This window comes from Vombatus ursinus, unplaced genomic scaffold (genome assembly GCF_900497805.2).
Source record: "Vombatus ursinus unplaced genomic scaffold, bare-nosed wombat genome assembly UNPS02005459.1, whole genome shotgun sequence".
In the NCBI taxonomy this organism is placed as follows: domain Eukaryota; kingdom Metazoa; phylum Chordata; class Mammalia; order Diprotodontia; family Vombatidae; genus Vombatus; species Vombatus ursinus.
The window spans coordinates 14811038-14833378 of record NW_020945237.1 but is presented as its reverse complement, the minus strand read 5'-3'; the positions used below and the strand labels follow the sequence as shown (position 1 = coordinate 14833378).

At 39.2% G+C, this 22341-nt stretch overlaps 1 protein-coding gene across 1 annotated transcript in view; it reads left to right on the top strand.

Annotated features, from left to right (window-relative positions):
- Positions 1–21859, top strand: part of CUNH10orf67 (chromosome unknown C10orf67 homolog) — a 111457-nt gene extending 89598 nt beyond the window's left edge. Inside the window, exons 18-20 of the mRNA XM_027847864.1 lie at positions 17145–17276; positions 17342–17434; positions 21645–21859. Of these exons, the coding sequence (XP_027703665.1) occupies positions 17145–17276; positions 17342–17434; positions 21645–21859 (440 nt within the window). The remainder of the gene's footprint in view (positions 1–17144; positions 17277–17341; positions 17435–21644) is intronic.
- Positions 21860–22341: the final 482 nt, after the last annotated feature.

Below are 22341 nucleotides of genomic sequence, written 5' to 3'. Positions count from 1 at the left end.
GAAGAATTTCCTAACTAACCTTGGGATAATTGGCACCATCCTGGAGTATTGCAGAACCAAACCTGAGAATCACCAGCTTCAGCTTTCTGACCAAGTCAAGTCCAAGTGGCATTTCATCAATCAGTTTCCAGTAGTTTCCACCAAAAAAATTAGGGTGGATAGTATCATGTGTGTTTTAGGCAGGATAGACTGTGATGTCCTGGAAAGTGAACTGGCTTAGACATCTAGACACTTGGGTCTTTATTCTGGCCCTGAATATCTCTGTGACCTTTGGCAAGTCAGTTAATCATCATCAAACATTTATGAATCCCCTTGCTACTTGAGAGATAATGACTTCCCCTTCCCCATCTAAATGGTGTGTGTTGGAGATTAAAGAAGATAAAAATGAGAATAATATTGTACTTCTCAAAAATAAATTTGTCGTCTGCATTCAAAGGAGAGATAGGAACATCTGCTTGGGGGCTTTGATTGTTTCGTCACTTAAACCTTTGTTTAGATCCTTTTTGGTATCTGAGATGGAAATGCAAAAGAATTTTGAATCTTAACAGTCATGTTTCTTAGAATGGAAAAGGGGGGATTTAATTTCCTTAGTTCACAAATGTCTCTTGTTAAATAGATGCCCCTTCTTTCTTTGTTGCCACTCTATCATTTTCCAGAACATAACATTCTTGCCTTTTAGCCCCAGAGATTCTTTGCACGCTGAACACATTCTTTCAGAAAAATATATAAGTATAAGCACTTGAGTAAGCCGTAGATATTTCATAAATAGAATTGACACATTGTAACCAATAATAATAGCTCACATTTATATAGTGCCTACCGTGTGTCAAGCACTGTGCTAGGCACTTTGCAAATATTATCTCATTTTATCCTCACAACAACCCTGGGAGGTAAGTGCTATTATTACCCCCATTTTACAGATGAGGAAAATGAGGCAAACAGAGGTTAAGTGACTTGCCCAGGGTCACACAGCTAGCAAGTATCTGAAGCCAGATTTGAACTGAGGTGTACCTCTATCCACTGTACCGTCTAGCTGGCTACTGATTGTATATGAGGAGTGGGGAGAATAGTGATGGATATAGGAAAGTTGAGAGAAGAAGAAGGGTTTTTTGGGGGGATGGATAGAGGTGTTGAAGATGTTGAGTTCAGTTTGGGTCATGTTGAGTTTACCGTGGTAGAAGAACATTCAAGTGGAGATATCAAGTAGATAGTTGGGAATGAGGCATGAGGAGTGAGAGAGACAGAGAAAGACAGAGAGAGAGAGAGGGATTTAGGTCTGGAAGTAAGTCACCTATGTAGAGATCATGGTTGAAACCATGGAAGTGTATGAAATTATGCAATAATAAGAGTATAGAGAGAAAACAGAAGCAGGCTGAGGGCTGTGGCCTTGGACTATGCCCAAACAGAGCCAATGGAAGAGGCTGCGAAGGAATATTCAGAAAGATTAGGAAGAGAGCCAGGAAAGAGTACAGTGTCTAGGAGGAGAGGGTGGTCAACAATGCTGAGAGATCAGAAAGGAGGAATTTTGTTATTTACCTCCTTGGACAGAAGTAGAGAGAAAAATGCCTATGTGAGGCGGTGGGAAAGGGGAGGAAAGGAGTGGAGATCTCACCCTTTGTTATGACTTCTAGTTAAATGGGTTCTCCAGGATCGAGAGTTCACTCTAAATAGACCTTTCGCAGAATCAGAGAATGTCAGAGTTGGAAAGTACACCAGAGACCGTTTGATCCTTCCCATACCTCCACAGGAATGTCTTCCACAACACGCTCTGCAAGCAGTCGTTCAGCCTTTGTTTGACTTGTAGTAAGGCGGGATCCCAGCAGCTCCGGAGCCAGTCTGTTTTACTTTCAGGCGGTCCTCTTTGTTAAGAAGGTTTTCCTTATTTTAAACCTCAATTTGCTTCTTTGAAAACTATACCCATTGCCGCTAGTCCCTCCCTCTGGAACCCACAGAGCAAGTCTAATCCTTTTTGCATGTAAGGACCCTTCAGAAATGTAAAGACAGTGGTCGTGCCCTCTCCCCCACAAAGTCTTCTTTTCTCCAAGTTCAACAGCTCCTGTTCCTGTAACTGATGGTCATATGGCATGATATTGAAACCCTTCACCCTCTTGACCATGAGACATACACAGACTTATGAAAGTTCTTCCTAAAATGTGAACACAAGATAGGAACACAGTTTTCCAAATGTTATTTGATCAGGTCAGGGAACACTGGGACCATCTCCTTCCTAGCCCTGGACACAAAACTTTTCAATGTTGACCAAGGTCGCATTAGCTGTTTTTAGATACCATATTAAGCTGTTGATCGATATTGTTCCTGCATTCCTTTAAAAGCCCTAGGTCAGTTTAATACCAGTTTCCTTTCTAGTCACACTACACTGATCTTGTACTTGGGAAGTGGATTTTTTTTTTAAATCCAAGTATAAGACTACATTTGTCTATATTAACTTTCATCTTATTAGATTCAGCCCATCATTCTAACCTGTGAAAATATTTTTGGATGCTGACTTCATCATCCAGTATGTTAGCCATCTCCTTCAACTCTGTGTCGTCAGCAAATGTGATAAGCATGATAGCCACATCTTTATCCAAGTCACTGATAAAAAAGTGTTATAATAGCATAAGGTCAAGAACAGGTAGATCCCAGGGAACTCTGCTCTCCATCTCCTTTCAGGTTGACCCTGAATTATTAGTGACTACACTTTGGGTCAAATACACCCAACAGGCACCAGATCTATTCACTCACTATATTATTGTCTAGGCAAATGTAGCCCATAATTAGCAAGCATTTATTAAGCATCTACTATGGCCCAGACACTATAATAGGCACTTGGAATTCAAAGACAAAAGTAAAACAATTCTTGTCTTCAGATATATATATATATATATATGTGTGTATATATATGTGTGTGTGTGTGTATATATATATATATATGGAGAGAGAGAGAGAGAGAGAGAGAGGGAGAGAGAGAGAGAGAGAACAAGAACATTTACATATATAGGTATATACAAAACAGTTATACGGTAACTAACTGGATGGTCTAGGAAAAGCCTCACATAGAAAGTGGTGTTTGAGATGAGTCTTAAGTGAAATCAAGAAGTGCAAGAAACAAAAAGAGGGAGGGAATATATTTCAGGCAGCCAGTAAAGAGGACAGAGAGAGCTATGGAGTGTTCTCTGTAAGGAACAACAAGATAGCCAGTCCAGCTCACTCATAGTGTGGGAAGCAGAAGTGTATGTAATGAGGCAGAAAGGTAGGGATGAGGCCAGGTTGTGAAGAGCTACCAATGCCCCAAAGAGGAGTTAGCATTTGATTCTAGAGGTGATAGCCTTCGTTAGCCATTGGAGTTTAATGAGTAGAGGGTGGGGTGATGTGGTCAACCAAACAGTCAATCAGCAAGTATTTATTAAGTGTCTACCCTATGCCAGGCACTGTGCTGGGGGGCACAAATACAAAGAATGAAACAATCCCTTCTTTCAAGGAACTCACATTCTAACAGAGGAGATGAGAATAATATATATATATATATATATACATATATACACACACATATACACAACATAAATATAAAGTTAATAAATATATGAAAAAGCCACCAAATACAAGGTAGTTTGGGAGGGAGAGCACTGGCATATAGGGGGATCAAGAAAGGCTTCATGGAGAAGATGGTGCTTGAAGAGCATGTGAAAGGAAGAGAAGTATTCTATGACAAAAGGTGAGAAGGTGTGTGGATTGAGCAGTAAAAAGGTAGAGAGATAGGAGATAGTGTGCTGGGTGTGAGACACAGAGAAAAAAGCCAGTTTGGCTTTGGAGCATGGGAAGGTAAGTAATGTCCAAAGAGGTTGGGGCAAGTTGTGTAGAGCTTTAAGAGCCAAACAGAGGGGTTTATATTTTATCCTACAGGCAATAGGAAGTCACTAGATTTTGTTGAGTAGGAGAGTCACTTGATCAGGTCTACAGTTAAAAAATTATTTTGGAAGCAGTGTGAAAGATGGACTGTAGTAAAGAGAGACTTGAGGCAAGGAAGGAGTAATGAAGGTTTGAACTAAAATGGTAGCTATGTGAGTAGAGGAAAGGAATCAGATCTGAGAGAGTTATGGAAGTAGAAATAGCAAAATTTGGAAACTGATTGGATATGTGGGGGTGAGGAAAATTGTAGAGTCCATAATAATGCCTAGATTACAAACCTAGGAGACTGGAAGGTGGTGCCTTCAACAGAAATAGGGATGTTTGGAAGAGGGGAGGATTTAACTGGAAAGATAATGAGTCCAGTTTTGGGCATGTTGAATTTAAGATTATCTCTGAGACATTCAATTAGAATTGTCCAATAAGCAATTAGTGATATGGGATTGAGTTCAGGGAAGAGATTAGAGCTGAATATATTCCTGGCCAGATCTGATCTTTTGGGACTATATGGATAATGGATTGGAGTGGGGAGACACTTAAGCCAGGGAAAACATTAGGAGACAATTGCAATAGTCCAGAAAAGAAGTGATAAAGGTCTTGATGGTAGCTGTGTGATAAGAAAGAAGACAGATATGAGAAAGGTTGTGGGGGTAGAAATAATAGGATTTGTTAACTGACTAAGTGAGAGAGACTAAGAAGTTAAGGATGGTGTAGAGGTTGAGAACCTAGGTGATTAAAAGAATAATGATGCTTTTGGGAGAAATATGGTTTGGAAGAAGGATGGGTTTGAGAGGAGAGGAGATGATCATTTCCATTTTGGATGTGTTTAATAGCCTATGGGATATCTAGTTCAAAATGTCCGATAGGTATTTGGTGATGAAGGTTTGAAGCTTGAGAGGGAAAGACTAGGGCCAAATATATGGACAGGGTAATTATGAAAAAGGAGGGCCCAGTATAGGGTCTTGGGCTATAGCCACATTTAAGGGGCATAACATGGATGATCATCCAGCAAAGAATTTGAGGTCAGATGGGTAGGAGGAAGAAGAGGAGAAAATAATGCCACAAAAACCCAGAGAGGAGATCTCTCCAAGTTTACCATGAAGGACTTTGCCAAATGCTTTGCTAAAATCTAGGTAAAGAAAAAAAAATTAAACATAGTAAATTATATCTGTCATTCCCTTTATCTAATCATCTTGTCAAATAGAAATGGGGCTAATCTGACATGACTTATTTTTTTGTAGTTTGTTTCTTTACCTTTTTTCTTCTTTTTTAAATTTCTTTATTTTGTTAGTGGCATGACCTATTCTTGATGAAGCCATGCCTGATCTCTGCAATCACTGTTCCCCTTTTTAAATATTCACCAACAATCCCTTTAATAATAACTCCTAAAATTTTTTTCAGGAATCAAGCTCAAGCTCCTTGGTACATAATATACAGATTGCCTTCCCTTTTTTGAAAATTGGGATGACATTTGCCATTCTCTAGTCCCACTGGGCCTCTCCCTTTTCCCACAGTCTTTCACGTATCTTTGGTAGTGTTTCAGTAATCACAGCTGCTGGTTCTTCCATTTCCTTAGGATGAAGTTCACCTGACCTGGTAATTGAAACTCAACCAGGGCAGCTAGGTACTGTCTGATTATCTGCTTTCTTATTTGGAATATAAACATCCTGTTAGTCATTTTTGTTTTCTTCTTTCACCTCCTAAGAGCACATTATCCTTGATAGAGAAAACTGAAGCAAAATAAACATTGAGCAGCTCTGCCTTCTTCTCTTTGTGTATTATCATCATCCCATCAACACTGAACAGCAGTTCTATCACTTTTTAAAATCCTCCTCTTCCTCCCTCCCCCAATGTAAATTGAAAAAACCCTTTTTTTGCTGTCCTTAGCTTTACTTGCCCACGTCAATTTCTGTAGCACTTTCAGCATCGGGCCATGCTTTTATATTAATTTTGTTTTTATTACCTGCCCTTACTTCCATCTTCTGCATGTCTTTCAAAAATTTAAGTTGGATGATGGCATATTATTCACTGTAACTTCATATTGGTCTCTTTAGACAATTCCCCCTTCCCCTCCTCATTGGCATTACTTGTTTATGTCTTTAGACTTCCAATCTTGAGAACTTCACATCCTTCCTAAAGTGACTTCCCAGACAGAATTTTAAGCCATAGGATACTTCTCCTTTCTAAATAAACTCTTCAAAATTTGCTCCCATGAAACCTAGATACATGTCAGACTATGAATGACTATTCTTCTGCATTGCTATCACGTTCTCAGCTGGATTGATCCTCTTAAGGTTCCTACCATTTTTTAGTTACTCAATCTGTTCCTCCTTATTTATTAGTGAGACTCAACTCTAGAACAGAAGTTCTTCTAATTTAATCCTTCCACTGTTTGAAAAGATGAAATTATCATTATAGAAAGTCACAAATTTATCAGGTACTCTGCTTTTGTCAGAGAAGAGGACTCCAGCCGATGAGTTATCGATCACTTTATGTTATGCCTCCATGATAGGCTTGTGATCTATGATCCACAGTCTTCTATTTCCTCTTGAAAATATGTTCTCTTAAAAAAAAAGTTCCTTATATGGGTATGTTTGACTGCTTTAATGCTGTGCTAGCAAATTATATTCATGAGCATGAAGAATAAAAAAGGTAGAGATTCATTGCCTCAAACTTTTAGAAAATATTGCAATAAATTAATGTTGTGAGAGGTCCAACCCACACATACACACACACACATATATATAATATGCATATGTATATATGTTCCATTTTTTTACCTTGCCCTATCTTCCGATATGCTAAGATAAACCATCCTTTTTTTTTTTAACATATGTTCCTTTGACCTAACTCTAATTGAATGTGTTTCCAAATGGAAATGTGTCTCCAAACCTAACTCCAAATGGAAATCTGGTAGTCCTTCTCTCTGAATTGGAAAGGGCAGAATAAACATGTCAAATAGAGAGGTGCTATTTAACTTTTAATATTATACAACAATAATGCCCTAAGCATCACTCTGGTGTCTCAAAATAATTATTTTTCCTTCTTTAGTAGCTAATTTACTACCAGTAAGTGAAATAGGCATTGGGAAAAAGAGGACGCAATATTATCAAAACACAGAGTAGATAAACTAAAATAGTGAAATAAAACAGTAATGCAGTTTAATAATTTTTGTTGAGTGATAACCTGCTTTTTTAACAGAGCAAAAATTATTTTTCACATATTGTACATTTTAAACCTAAAATTCAAAGAGAATTATTATAGATGTTAAATACAGATAAAAATTGAAAGAGAGATATAGCCTTATTAATTCTGTGAGATGACTAGATGAAAGGAAGCACTGTCTGTAAATTTTCAAAGCATTTTGGGGCAGAATTGCAAAGAAGTCACAGTCTAAAGAAGACTGTTGTAACTTTATTAATTTTGTTTGCTATTTCACAGTGATAAAATTTGGCATCTAAGCCTCCCATTGTATAATGTGCACTATGACCGATTTTATGTACTCAAGAAGACCTTTCTCACAGCCCAGTAATTGGGGGGTATTGACTTTGTAATCTTTGGAAATGTTCTTAATGAGCACAAAAGACACGAATCTCATAGATAAAACCTCAAAGTAACAGTGCCTCTTTTCGGGGCTTGTCAGCGAGAGAAAGCTCAAACACAAGTATCTGATGTACAAGAGTGGCACACGTAAAGTAGCCAGATTACATTGTTCTTTTAATCCAGCAAGAAAAATTGCAAGAGGAATTAAAAAAAATAAACAACTTCTAAAGACAGTTAATACAATCTGAAAATCTCCCTCTGGAATTGAAATTGAGTTCCTTCCCAGGAGTATATCGAACTTGTTATTAAGTATAAGAAGAGATTGCAGAGAAAGACTTGAGCTAATACCACTGATAAATCTTTCATGCAAAAACCACTATTTAAGAATGGAAAAGCACACATCTAGTACATGAATATTTAATGACAAGAAGTGATCAAGAGAAAGTTGGTCTAATTGTCAAGGTGATCTCTTCACATAAATCCACTGCCCTCCAGATCTAGCCAAGAATAATATGGCTAAGTTTTTCAACTTTTGAAGCATGTAGAAGATGTTTCTTTATAGTATTTGTAGAACAGACACCATAGCACATCACTTGCTAAATCCAAGGCTTTGTCATCTAGAAGAGTTCACGATGATTCTGTTTCCTTCATTGCTTCCCTAGAGACATATATGAAGTGACCAATCCATATGAGAATTGTATATAAATATATGTATGTATGTATGCATGACTATATATACATAAAAAATGCTAGGATTTAACTGTATGTCTATATTATATCCTACTATTGTTTTAATGAGTCTGAAATTAACTCATATTCACCTTTTCTTAGTATTTTCTTCCATGTTTTTTCATGTCATTCCTATTTTCCATTCTATCATTAACTTACAAGGACTTAGAAACCATTATTTATAAGGAAAGAAATAAGCATTTATTAAGCACCTACTATATTCCCGGAACTGTACTAAGCACTTCTAGAAATATCTCATTTGAGGGGCAGCTAGGTGGCGCAGTCGATAGAGCACAGGACCTGACTTCAAATCTAGCCTCAGACCAAACACTTGTCACTTACTAGCTGTGTGACCCTTGGCAAGTCACTTAACCCCAATTGCCTAAAAAAAAAATCTCATTTGATCCTCACAACAACCCTGAGAGGTATATGCTATTATTATCTCCATTTTACAGGTGAAGAAATTGAAGCAGAGGTTAAGTGACCTGTCCAGGGTCACACAGTTAGTATCTGGGGTCATATTTGAACTCAGGGTTTTCTGACTCCAGACCCAAACCTCTATCCACTGTACCCCTTCGCTACCTCTATTCAGGTGTACATGAGGGGAATTTTCTCCTAAGTACCCACAGTACTTTTAATGATCTCATACTGCTTGCTGTCACAAAGACCCATCTTCTATAACAATGATATTGTGTGAGTGATGTTATCTGGCCACAAATGCCTCTCCATCAGAAGAATCAGCATTGCAGGTGACCCAAAGAGAAGTAGAAAGATTCAGCACACCGTGTCACAATATTCTGCTGTGTTCTACCACCTTCTACAAAGAAGAGTGCATCATTGAGAACCAGAAAAGGAGGTGCCTGCTGATCATGTATATAGAGAGAAAGAGAACAAATGGACCTCCCGAGAGCTTCACCAGTGGCCCCAAAATACTAAATACCCAAAGAGAAGCCTCCAGAGCACTGGGTACCCCTCTATGGACAATTCATGGGAAGACATAGGCAGGCATGTCACAGGATGAAAAGTGGATGGACTGTGGTCTGAAACAAGTAACTTGGCAAGTTAGGCAGCCAGAAGGAGAAGAGTACAGAGTGACAGGCCTGGATTCAGGATACACCCGAGTTCAAATTCTGCCCCAAACACTTACTAGTTGTGTGACCCTGAACAAATCACTCCTTCGATGTCAACCTCAGTTTCCTTATCTGTAAAATGGGGGTGATTATAGTACCTACATCCAACGGTTATTATGAAAATAAAATGAGCCAATATTTGTAAAGCACTTTAAAAACATTAAAGCACCATAGAAATGCTAGGCAAAAAAAATGAGAGATGTTACACAGACAGAACTGACAGGACTTGGTAACAGATTGGATATAGTGGGTGAGGGAGAGTGATGAGTTGAGGATGACACTGAGGTTGGGAGCCTCGGTGATTGGGAGGATGATGGTATCCTTGATGGTAATAAGGAAATTAGGAAGAGAGGAAAGTTTTAGGGGAAAGATGATGAGTTTTGGACATGGCAAGTTTAAGATGTCTAAGGGGTATCCAGTTCAAGATGTCCAATAGGCAGCTGGAAATGCACAACTAGAGGTCTGGAGAGAGGTTAGGGCTGGATCATAGAATCATCTGCATGGAGATGATAATTGAATTCATGGGAGCTAATGAGATCACCAAGCAAAATGCATGGAGGCAGAAAGAAAGAGGGTCAAGGACAGAGCCTTAAGGGACACTTAAGGTTAGCGGGTGAAACCTGGATAAGAACACAGCAAAGGAGATTGAGATTGAGTGTTCAGATAGATGGAAGGGGAACCAGAAAAAGCAGTGTCTCTAAAACCTAGAGAAGAGAGTATTAAGGAGAAGGACAATGTTCAAGGCTTCAGAGATGTCAAGAAGTATGAGAATTGAAAAAAAGCCATTAGATTCGGCAAATTAGTATAGAGATCAAGGGTGTATTTGGCCAATTTCTCATGTTCTTTAGTTATTAACAAAAAAAAAACCCTTAATGTTTAGAGTTCACGAAGTGATGAGTCAAAACTGTTTTGGGATTTAGTCAAGTAGTTGAATTGATTAGGCCATAATTCAAAATCAAAGTCATGAGTTTGTCACCAGCGGATTTTCCAGCTTCTCTGTGTTCAGTAACCCCAGATCATACCCCAAAATTCTAGGCGTTTATAAGAAAGGGATATCACAAATGAATGTAATTGGTAACAAGGGAGACTTGTGGCAAGATATTGTGAATGAAAGTATCCACTCAAGGCCTTGCACAATTCAAAGAGCTCTAATGCTACTGAGTCAGCAGCGTCACCTTGGGGACATATACAAAAGAGAAAGGAAATAGGAATTGGACCTGTGTCATAGCACATTAGAATTCATTTGGACTGGGTAGACCACCAAATGTGGAATGAGACGATGTTTTAAGATCCATAAAATGAGCATTAGCAAGATTCAGCTGCAATCAATTCAAAACTGAAGAAAATACAGATGTAGCCATTTTTATAGGGTGTTGAGTTTTTTAAAAAGAAAACAATCAGTGTATAAGCATGTATTAATTTGTTGATGTAGAAAGTGGATGTGTGATTTTTTAAAAAGTCCTAAAACTAAACAACAAATATTTCCTGAGCGCTGTCAGGAATTATAAGGCAATGCAAAGCTGACTAAGATAATCTCTGCTCAAAAAGTATAGATTCTACTGTCTGATTACATTCTCCTTAATACCTTGACTGCCATTACTACCACTTTCAACAAGTGATCCCACTTTCAATATTACTGATATTGAGGTCACCCAATGTGCCAAACTTCTTGAAGGAAGAGTCTTAGCTCATTGCTTGTATTTCCTTAGCACCCACTCTCTCTGTAACCTCTGCAGTTTGCCTCTGGCCACTGAAATTGCTGTCCCGAAGATCATGACTGACCTCATCATTGTCAGATCCAATGAACTTTTTTCTGTTTTTTTTTTCCCTTTCTTTATTCTCCTAGATCTGTCTGCAGTATTTGACCCTGTCAACTAGTTAGTTCTCATCTGTATCTTGCCACTGGACCCAGGTGGCTCTAGAGGAGAGAGTGAGGCTGGTGGCTTTGCACAGCCCTCCCTCACTTATATCCAATTCACTTGCAAGTCATGGCATCAGCTTCCTGATGTCATGGTCCTCTTTGAGAATGAAGGACAAACAACATTGTAAAAGAAAGCTGGAAAGGTAGAGAACCACAAAGTTGTGGAAAGCCTTGAATACCAGCCTAAGTGACTAGTGGTGCCACTGTCAGGAAGAGGAAAGTTAGGGAAAAATCAGCTTTAGGAGAAAGATGGCAGGCTCCCTTTCATACTTTCTTAACCCTTGGCTTCCACGTGATGCTGCTCTTTGTTCTTCTATTTCTCTGTCAGCTCCTCCATGATTCATTTTCATCCTTCTCTCTTCAGAGTACGGATATACTTCAAGCCATTGTCCACAGACACTTTCTCTTCTTCACAAAACTAAGTAACTCGCTATTTCCTGCTATTCCTTATAGTCCACCATCTCTGGGCATTCATGTATATTGTCCTCCTTGCCTAGAATGAAATACTTCACGTGTCGAAATCTTTTCTGTCTTTTAAGACCCAGTCAGGTACCACTTTGTCCATGAGGATTTCCCATCCTCAGCTCAAAGTGATCATCTCTCCCTCCTAGAAACTCTCCTATCACCATGTCTGACCACTCCTCCCCACCTATCATGTTCTAAGTTGTGATATAGTCATCTGTGTACATGTCATATTCCCTCTACTGGATGGTAAGCTCCTTGTTGGTAAGCTCCTTTTTGTATCCCCAGTCCAGCACAGTGCCCTATATGTGATAGGGACTAAATTAATGTTTGTTGGAATGAAATGAAATATACAGAGGATAGTTGAAGGTCTGGGAAGTGACAAGATAGCTTAGAGAAGTGGACTGAGAACAGAACCGTGGGGAATGCATTCACTTACAGGCCATGAGACAAAGAGAGGCACTGTAGCATATTGACTGAAGTGCTCGCCTCAGAATCAAGGAAGACCTGAGTTTGAATCCTGCCTCCTATGTGACCTTGGGGTGGTCACTTCCCTTCTCTGGGAGCTGGACTGGATTATCCCTGAGGTCTCCTCCAGCTCAGAGTCTCTGATCCTGTGAAGTCAAGGAGAAGGATGAAGACAATAAAGTGATAGAGTATTTTCCAGATCAGAGATTCAGGATTGAGTATCAATGGGCAACATCTGTGGAGATCCTTACCTTGCCTCATCTTTATATACTTTCCAACAGGCTGACCATTGTTGCTCCCATGATTATCATCCAAAGCATTTTTTAGTGCCTGCCATAAGGATACAATCACTTTAAGAAGTGTCATATTTTACAAGACAAAAATTTTGTCCAGCTTAGTATTTTATTTCTGACAATGTCACTAAGAGATGTTTTGTGGGAGAGAACAGTGATCGACCATAATATATATACATGAAAGATGAGGTATAATTCATTAACGTAATAATCCCATGGACTCATTAATCAACAGCTTTTTCTATTTATCCCCTATGCTACCTTGAAGTCTCTTCTAAGACAAAGTGTCCTCAGGGCATATGTTAAAATGAATGAATGAACAGAAAAGAATTTATTAAGTATTTTTGATATACCAAACACTACAGTAAATCCTGGGGATTCAAGAACAAGAGTGAGACAGCCTCTGCCTTCGAAGAGCTTACCTTCACATGGTGGATTGAAAGAACACAGAAAGGGCAATGTTGTCCAGGGAAGGATATTCAGGTCTGGCAAATCTCTGAGATGATGAGGGGGAAAGTGGAGAAGAGAACACACATTTATTAAGTGCCTATTAAGTGCCAGGCATTGGGCTAAGTGCTTTACAAATATTATCTCCTACGACCCTCACAACAACCCCTTGAGGTAGGTGTTCAATTTTCTCGACCATGGCAGAGAGAGGTTAAATGACTTGCCAAGGGTCACGTATCTAGTATGTGTCTGAGGCTGGATTTGAGTTTAGGTCTTACAGACTCTGGGGACAGCACTCTAATTCACTCTAATTCTAATGTAGCTGGCTCAAATGAGGACTGTGAATTGACATTCCCTTTCCAGAGGCAATGGTAACATTGATTTGATTATAATTCTCAGATAAGAGCTGAAACTATTGAAATAAATGTAGTGATCTGCCATATTTTTATATCAAATGAGGTAGATAATAGGGAGTGTTCTCCAATATTATAGAAATATCAAAAGAAAGACTTCTACCTGCTGTAAAGTTCTGCAGATACTCCTATGCACTGATGATATCATAGTAATGCAAGTAAGCTGGGGACTACTACAGAATCATTTCAGTGACATCCACAGCAACTCAAGAGACTGGTTCAACTATCAGTCTAGAACAAAGGCAAGAAAGTCTCAAACCAATGTATAAAAATAGAAAGAAAAACAAATTTCTTAAAAGAATCTTATTGCCTATGTTTTTAATACACAAATTAAAACTATGGCTACTACTTTGCTAAATCTTCAGTTTCTGAAAGTATGAAATTATATGAAATCCAAGTTATCCATAAAAGGTAGGTAGCACAGAGAATGGCAGTGAATGGTAAACTGAAAATTTAAACTGATAACCATTGATTGCTTCTTACCTTCATAACCTTCCTTACTGAGCTGAACAGCTTGAAAAACAATGGTTTCTTCATTTTTATACCTATATAAGTTTATACACAAATAAGAACAAATAGAAATCCTTTTCAAAAGTATATCCTGATATCTTCCAAAGTGCATTCATTTTTCTGTCCCATTAGTAAGTATATGTCCTAGAATCTCATAGTCCATTACATAAGTAGAGGGTCACCGCCTTCATTCATTCAGAAAAGGTACAATGTACTTGTACAATCTGCTAAAATTGAGCAACTTCCTATATTTTACAAAAAGTCTGATTTGTATCTGAAAATGTATTAGAAGCTATTTAATAACTTTCTCACTAACGATCTTTCTTCTGGTCCAAAAAAGGAAATTAATTTTAGAAGAGTCCAAAGAAAGTTGCTTTTTCAGATAAAATTAGGCACAGAGTATTTCTTTGAACGACAAGAGAAGTTCACAGAGTAATGGTGAACAGATGAGCTTTCCAAAGGATATCCAGTCTTTTATTAAACACATGCTAACTGTGGTCAACTGTGACCAATTTGGTTTATTACTCTCCACAAGAGTTTGAACTGAGATTACCCAGTTAATTTAATTGAGAAATGTTAGATGAACTTGAACTGTTTCTTAGACACGAAAGATGAGATATTTTGTTAGCTAAAATATCAAGTATTCAGAATGGTGAGTTAATCTTTGACAATTTGACTCTGTTATTTCTTTAGATCATTTGTGTGTCACAAAAGGAGAAAGAGGTTTGTCTTTCAGATTCATAATTTCTACTCCTATTTGCATGGAGGTAGAGCCAAATGACAAAGGCCCTAAACAGTGTAATAATCCTATTACCAAAAAGTAGAATTCCTACTGGGGCTACAAAAATTGCAGTTTTTACATTGGCTTTCATATGTGTCATTAGCACACTTTGAGGGGAAAAGAGATAGAAGACATTTAGCTAGTGAGGAAAAACAAAAACAAAACCAAAATCCCAGGAATGAATAAAATCATGGTAAATTTCAGTAGCTAACAAGCCAACCCCAGAGTGAAGAGATTTTTTAGAACTTTTTCTCCTGATTTCACTCATAAAAAACAAAACGGAGAAGTTTGCTTGTTTATTTACTAAATAATCTCTGAATTCTTTCCAACATAAGCCATGGAAATGTGAAACAGCATCGACAGCATCTCATTGAAACATCAGTGATAACTTTATCAGTAGTGTGTGACACAAGGTGGCACCAGACTGTAAAATGTGACCTTATATGTGTCCGAAAACATTTTAGAGATACTTTTTTTGTCTTTGAGAAGATCAGAACTCTAAAGAGTAATTTTGCTACATTTACTTTTTTTTTTCCTAAACTGAATTTAAGTTTCATACCCTCTCGATTATTCTCGGCAACTCAGAGACAGAAAATCTTTGAATAAATTACAAAATCACCCTTAACGTTACTAGTGACTCTTTAAATGGAATTTTTCATTCAAACTTTGTCATTAAAATAGAAAGGCCTTTTGGTTGTGACCATACAAGCATACTAAATGGTATATGTTTGTGATACTGAATGAATCTGGCCCATATGCTGCACTGCAAAGCTACATGAATGAAGCATTTACCAAATCAGGCCCACCACATTAAACAGAAAAACAATCTTTATTCATGGTAACTTATCAGTTTCAATTAATCAACCTTAACAATGGAAATTCTGATGTGTTCAAGCAACTTGAAAGCAATAGGTCATCTCCAGGGCAGCCATGTTGTGTCTTTGTGCCTATGGCCTGGAACAAAGCTACATCTCCAATAAATATACATACATATACATACATACATGTGCATATCTATCCATACAAATGTACAGTTATGTGGATGCCCCTATGCATCCATATGAAGGCACGCTTATTGCTTATGGTTGTTTTGGGAAGGGGGTCATAACAAATTTCATTGTTTTCCTCCAAGTATTAGTTTTGGAGCTCTGTAAGTTTAAACAAAAGACAAGACATTCCCATTGGCTGACCATCCTTTCAGTTTCTGCGCTGCTATGTGAATGGCATTGTGCAGACGGTTCCAATGGTATTGAAAAGGGGTAACCATTGGTTTGATTTGGTTACACGGTTTCGTAAAGAGCTCCCTCCCACTGCCTTAGGGTCTGTGAAAGGTCCCTGACCTGTTTAGAACTGCCAAGTGAAATGTCATGTCGCCCCTCCCAAGTGGGAGTATCTGCATTCATTTGATCAGTATAAAAAATGGTTGGGGATGGTGAGATCAGTGCTTTTGAATTGCAATTTATAGCAGTTTACAAAAATGCACATTGTTGGAAAAGAAAACATGGAAGTGTTTCTTTCCAAATTGCATTACCTGTGAAATGTCATTAGTCTTCTAAGGATAGTTACATCCTAATTTTTGAATTATTTAAGAGAGTTATTTCAACTAAAGAAGATCAGAATCTTGTTACATGATGACTTAATATTCTTCTGTTGAACAAGTTATTTTATTTTTTTCCTCAGATTTGGGAAGGATGGGGTTTCTGGGTTCATTACTGAAATGAACATACCTAGTGATTGCTTCCATTTAATGATTCCCACAACCAGTCTTATCAATAAGTTGCTATAGCAGAATATTCTTTTCTTAGATTATAAAACAAGCTGAATTTGTTAATTAATTTCTTCTAGACTTCTCATGTTCATGTGTTTGCAGTTATAAATTGCATTCTGCCATGTGTCCATACACCTTCATCCCAGCAGTGCTTTCTCTCAAATCCAAACATACAGTAGAGGTCCTGGAAATTTTTTTGTGGATGGTTTTGTGAACTCCAAGTTATAGAAACACTTACTATATGCTTCAGGCTAAGTATTACCATGAGATTAAATTCTGACTTAGGTATTTTTGTTGAAAGAAATGTTACTCATATTCATAAAATGTTCAAAAGAACATATGGATTTTATATCAAGGTAGTTAAAATGTTCACGGAGGTTAAAAGAAACTTGAGAATACAATGTTCTCTTAGGATTCTTCAACCTCCACCCTATCCAAAAAATCCTTAATATCACTTTTAAACAACTGGGAAGCTGGATCTCTCACTTTAGGAAGTGTGTACAGGTGGCTAGAGTGGCAGTCAGTGGACACTGGGTGGGAATTGCTTTAAGGAAGGGGGGGGGTCTCTTTTTTTTTTAACCAAAGAAAAAGATTTTGGAAAATGCCATGGTGGCTTGGACTGGTATTGATATTTAATTTGAAGAAGGGAAGGGAGAAAAGACCCCTTTTCTCTTAGGATTGGCTCAGATGCATCCAATAGCACTCTACTTTGAACATTCAACCAGTGAAAACTGAGCTTGTCACTTTTTTATCTTTGTTCATGTTAAGCTTAGGAATGACAGCCAGGCTCTGTGTGTTTCTCTCTCCCATTGCCCTGGCTGTAGTGACCACATTGACACCTACCGGTGCCCAAAGGCTGCGATTCTTTGTCGCCTTCTCCACGCTCCTGGATTTCACTGGGATTAGTTAGTAGCTCCATTGTTCGTGTTCAAAGCTGTAACATCAGATTCCCATGTTTGGGCCTTCCCAGCTCAGACCCCCAACGCTCCCCTCACAATCCATGAAACAGGTAAAATTCCCTCCCTGCCAGGACAGAACAGGAGACAGCAGGACCCAGTATGGGGTCAGTCTAGTTCCTTCATAACTCAATCCAAATAGGGAGGCTGTTGTAACTTGCTGGATCAGTGCTTGCTAGAACTTGTTTTTATATGTTCTTCAATTGTGTTTCAAAGGAGAAGAGTTAGAAATGCAAAATTTTAACCCTCTCAATTTCAGGGACAAAAATTGACCCTGGATCTTGTAAAAGGCACTTTTCCTCCATGACACTGCTCCCCAACCCCAACCCCCCAACAGCTACTCCAAGCCCTGGGAAGGAGACACTGTTGAAAGTCACTCACTGACCCTACTGATTTGATCACAACCACCTATAAAATCTATTTCAAAGGCTGTAGGACAGCAGGGATCCAGGGGAAATCAGCTAAGGAGACCTAAAGTCTGGTTTTAGAAAAAATTGCACTGTCAAATAGGGAAAAGGCCAATTCCCCAAGGGAAGACACATTTTGTTTCTGAGAGTTGTTTTTACCAGGCATAGGATCATAGGAGCTAGAGCTGAAGGTATCTTAAAGAACATTTAGTTGGAGCCTCTCATTTGACAGATGAGGCAACTGAGATCCAATAACCTTACATGACTTGCCCAAAGCCATACAAGTAGCAGGTAACAGAGGTTGGAAATTCCAACCCAAATCCCCTGATTCCAAATTCAATGTTTTTTCCCATCAAACAGATCAGGACAGACCAAGATGGGTTGAAGGCCTGGGCTGTGATCACCCCATATGAAATCCATGACCTCTACTAGAAAGCAGTAGTGCTTAGAGTTGAGCTGGACTCAGCTTGTTTGGATGGGGCCCCTCTTAGTGAGTGCTGAGTATACCAAGTTTCATGTCTCTTTCATCTTCTCTTCTATGACAGTGGTGATTTCAGAAGAAGAGGAAGAAGAAATTGGTACTGAATTCACATAATAAGCAATGCCCCAATAATAACTAAGGAGCAGAAAGTGGAGTACCAGGAGAAGACAAATGCAGTGAGAAGACCTTGACTTTACCTTAGTTCCAGATACCCAGTTTATCAGTTTGTAAATTAACTATTTAACCTTTTCCCCTTCCCATCCCAGATTTTGCCCTGAATGAGCTCCTATAATTGAAGGGGAAGCTCTTCAGGTTGATGCATCAGTGCTCAATGTATCCTTTTATCAAGTAATTTTCATGTGTGTTCAGGTTAAGCCCTGGGCCAGACAGATCCTCCAGGGGCTGCCACAACCCTCAGCTCTGGGCCATTATCCCCCTACCCACTCTAGGACCTGGGTTATGTGCAAAGGAGCGATCTTCAATAAAGAGGTTTACCAAACTAGGATTGTCTGGTGTCCTCTGTAACCCAGAAGACAGGTCAGTATTGGTTCCCACCTTCAAGCAGACCCTAGAAGCAGGAATAAAGTCTGACCAATGATGCCACCTCCCTACACAAACCACACTGCTGGACAGCTGCCTTTACTGAGCAAGTCTTCCTTAAGGGAAGCCAAAAAGGTTCCAGGTTGTCAGTGAACTCTTCCTCAACACACTAGCGCTGGCGCAAAGCTCTTTATCTAGGAAAGGAATACTCTAATTTTAAATGTCCCTTCCAAGAAATTAGTTCTGTGCTGGGAAGTTAGAGACACCCTCTTTTGCTTTTCTTGAAAACCAGGATTAAAGTGTGAATTATATATCCCATTTGAAGAATGAAGGACCACTCTTTCTTCCTTTACATCCCTTCATGCGTAATGTTCAGTTCCCACTTTCCTCCTAACCAAAAGTTCCAGGACTATAGCGTCAGCAATAGCCTTTTAAGAAGTCCTTTCTGCTGATATGTAACTAGATCCTCATTAAGCCTCAGGAAATATATTTCTGATAGCAGTCACCTATAGCTGAAATCCTCTGGCGCAAACAGAAAACTCTGGGGACAGACTCCTCTGTGCGTAAAAGGAAGCAAAAGACTTAACTGGAAAAGAGCCTCGCTATTCTCAACCCGAGTACATGGGGTGGCACAGCGCAGCCCAGCATTATTCGAGCTTCATCTACTATGCACTATATACCACCGTCTCCAAAGGATTGTTGCCCTAGAAACTTGTTTTAAATCTCCTGCTATATATCAACACCTTGTTTTAGCAGTCTTTGGCTGAATTACAGTTACACAGTTTGGCGCTTCTTTCAAATTTCCTCCCATCAGTTTGGCCAAAGAAAGGAATTTTTCTCCTTTAGAAATGAATCGGCTTAATTAGTAAGTAGATTAATGGCAATTGCTGGTGAGTTGGTTTCCAGCAGAGTTTCACCAGAGAGGGTTAATCGGAGTCAGGTCTGGAATCTTTCCCAGAACTGGCTGCCAGCCATTTCCACCAACCAATCAACCCTACAAGAAACGGAACGAGAGAAACAGAGTTTATATTCTCACTGCATTATGCCTGCCCTAAATTCCTAGGAAGCAGGCTAGCAGTTGGGGGTTCAACGTGTGGTTTCTTCATTCCAGAATGTCAACAGAAGCCTCAAAGGTTTCATCTTCGAAATTTATTTAGAAACCAAAAGAGAATTTCAAGCAACATGGAATATGTCCTCAAGGAAAAGCCTAGACGTTGTGGAAACTCCTAGGGGCCCTTTGACAATGTCAGATCTAGAGAAGTTACCCAAACATCCCCAGACTAATTCCTCTACCAACAAGAAGTCTTTCAAAAGTTTTCCTGAACGTTTTGCAATCGTTTCCACTTACTTTTTTTCCATAGTGATAAAAATGCTTTCATAGTTTAACCCGCAGCTGCATTAGTCTTGCAAAAAAAAAAAAAAAAAATCCCTGCTGAGAAATGCATATAATAGGAAAAACAGATCGGCTGGACAGCAGTGTAATTAATGCCAGAAAGGGCTGAGGCCGGTTTCATAGTTTGTCTTTTGAGGATATCAAGACGAGACCTGGTGAAAAATGACGCATGCTTTAGCATTTCAGAAAGCTGGCAACTGGCAGAGTCTTTACTTTTTTTTTCTTTGACTTCATGCCGCTGAACAAAGAGGTCGGCAGAACTAGCTAGGTTGTAATGAGTTCTACGTCCCTAGCACATTAAGTGCATCATGGAAACATATTGTATCGAAATAGTTTGGAGGAGAATACCGGGGATGAAAGAGAATGGGTGCTTTGATCAGCTCCCTGGGGTCCTGAGTGCGCACAGACCGACTCGCAAGGAGTTATTCAGCTCTAGCGAGACACACTTACAACACCATTCAAAGAAATTTGCATATCTGTAATTTATCACATTGGTCCTGAGCATTTTTGCGAGGTAAATAAAAGTTGGCTGAATAAAAAATATCAATCATCACAGATATAGAGGAAACTGTGAAGCCAGATTTTCCTTGAAAAAAAAAAAGTCCATAAAATGCAAAGCTTTAATGCTGGTTTTAAACAATCCCTGAAAGCAATAGGTTAGGCTCTGGGGAAGCTACCAGAGTGGCCTCAGCCCCCTTCCAATATTATTGCTCTGAAGTTAAGGGATTAAGTTTTGAGATTTTTCTAAAAAGCCGAAACCATGCCGACATTGGTGTCTATAAGCCGGACGCACGATGCGGATGAATTCTAACAGACTTTGGAGGACAGGAAAGATGATTTAGTCCTCCATCTTTCCTTGCCGTCTGCAAACGTTAAGATTAAATCTCTTCCCATCCTCTAGTTCTTTTCACTTGTGTTTGTCAAAGTGTCAAACTTGTTTGCAAAACTGCAGCTCTGGGGATGAAATGTCCAGAGAACTGGTCAATAGGGAAATTTCCTTTCTAGTTTCCCTAGAAGAACAAGAGAAGAGTTAACAGGCAGGCATTGTTTGGCTTTTTTTTTTTTTTTTTAACAACTCCAGTTAACAGCAAACAAGACTCTTCAACTTGACCTTGGAAAAGGGCTATGTGCCTGCAGATAATCTATCAACCGACCCCGGATGACAATGATGTATTTCAAAGTATTGTCAGATGAAAAGATTGATAAATATGCTGCTGCAAAGAGCGAGAACTTTGAAAACAGGCAACAGGCAAATGGCGTGGAGCATTCCTCTTCCACCTCCTCGTGCTGCCTGAACCTCTGAGAGTGTGAGCCTGCCTGGTAGAAGAGGGGCCAGTAAATCAGTGCCGTAATATTTCTTTAGGGGCACGGAAAAGCTGTGAACAGTACTTCTCATATTAAACGCAATATTTCTTTGCTTTCGTGAGGAACAAAAGTCATAGCAAGACGTCTTTATGGCTAATTCAGTCAAAGGCACATCTCTGGTTCCCCTGCAGAAAGGTCAGTGTCGTTGTGTTTGGTCCACCGAGGGGGTGTTTTCACACTGAAAACTAAGCCAGCTGTCCCTGTCATACTCTCGCCATTGGGGAGCGCGCACTGTGCATGGTTATTAGCCACATTCTACACCTGCAAAATATACCGATTTCCAAGACTTTTCAAGCTCCCCCCACTCTTCTTATTCCACACACCGCCCCCCCCTCCCGCCTTCTAAACTTTGACAACACAATTCAAGCCCAGGATGAAAGCGCTGGAGGCAAGAGAAACGTCGGGAAGGGGGCGGCTTGACAAGCGTCTCGTGGGTATCTATTGAACTGCTATCAAAGAGACTTCAAGTATGTTGTGTTTTGTTTTTTTTTTTTAAGTATGAGAAACTTGCAAGTAATTGCGTCGAGGCGTCCCACATTTGCTGCTGGCTCAAGTGCTATTTGCTGAACCCTAATATTTAATTATGCACGCAGGCACTAGGCTTGGGGCTGTAGCCAAATGTCCTTCATTTATAAGTGGCTCATTTTTTTTTCTGTTTTTAGCTTTATTTGCATTTAATATGCCAACGATCAAGGCCCCGCGAGCACGTCTTCATCTTTTCATTGAATATATACATATATTTAAAACACCCAAACACACATCCACTAGCACCCAGTTGCTATACTTTCATCATCCTGCCCCAATTTGAATGTCTTCGAGGGGGAAAAA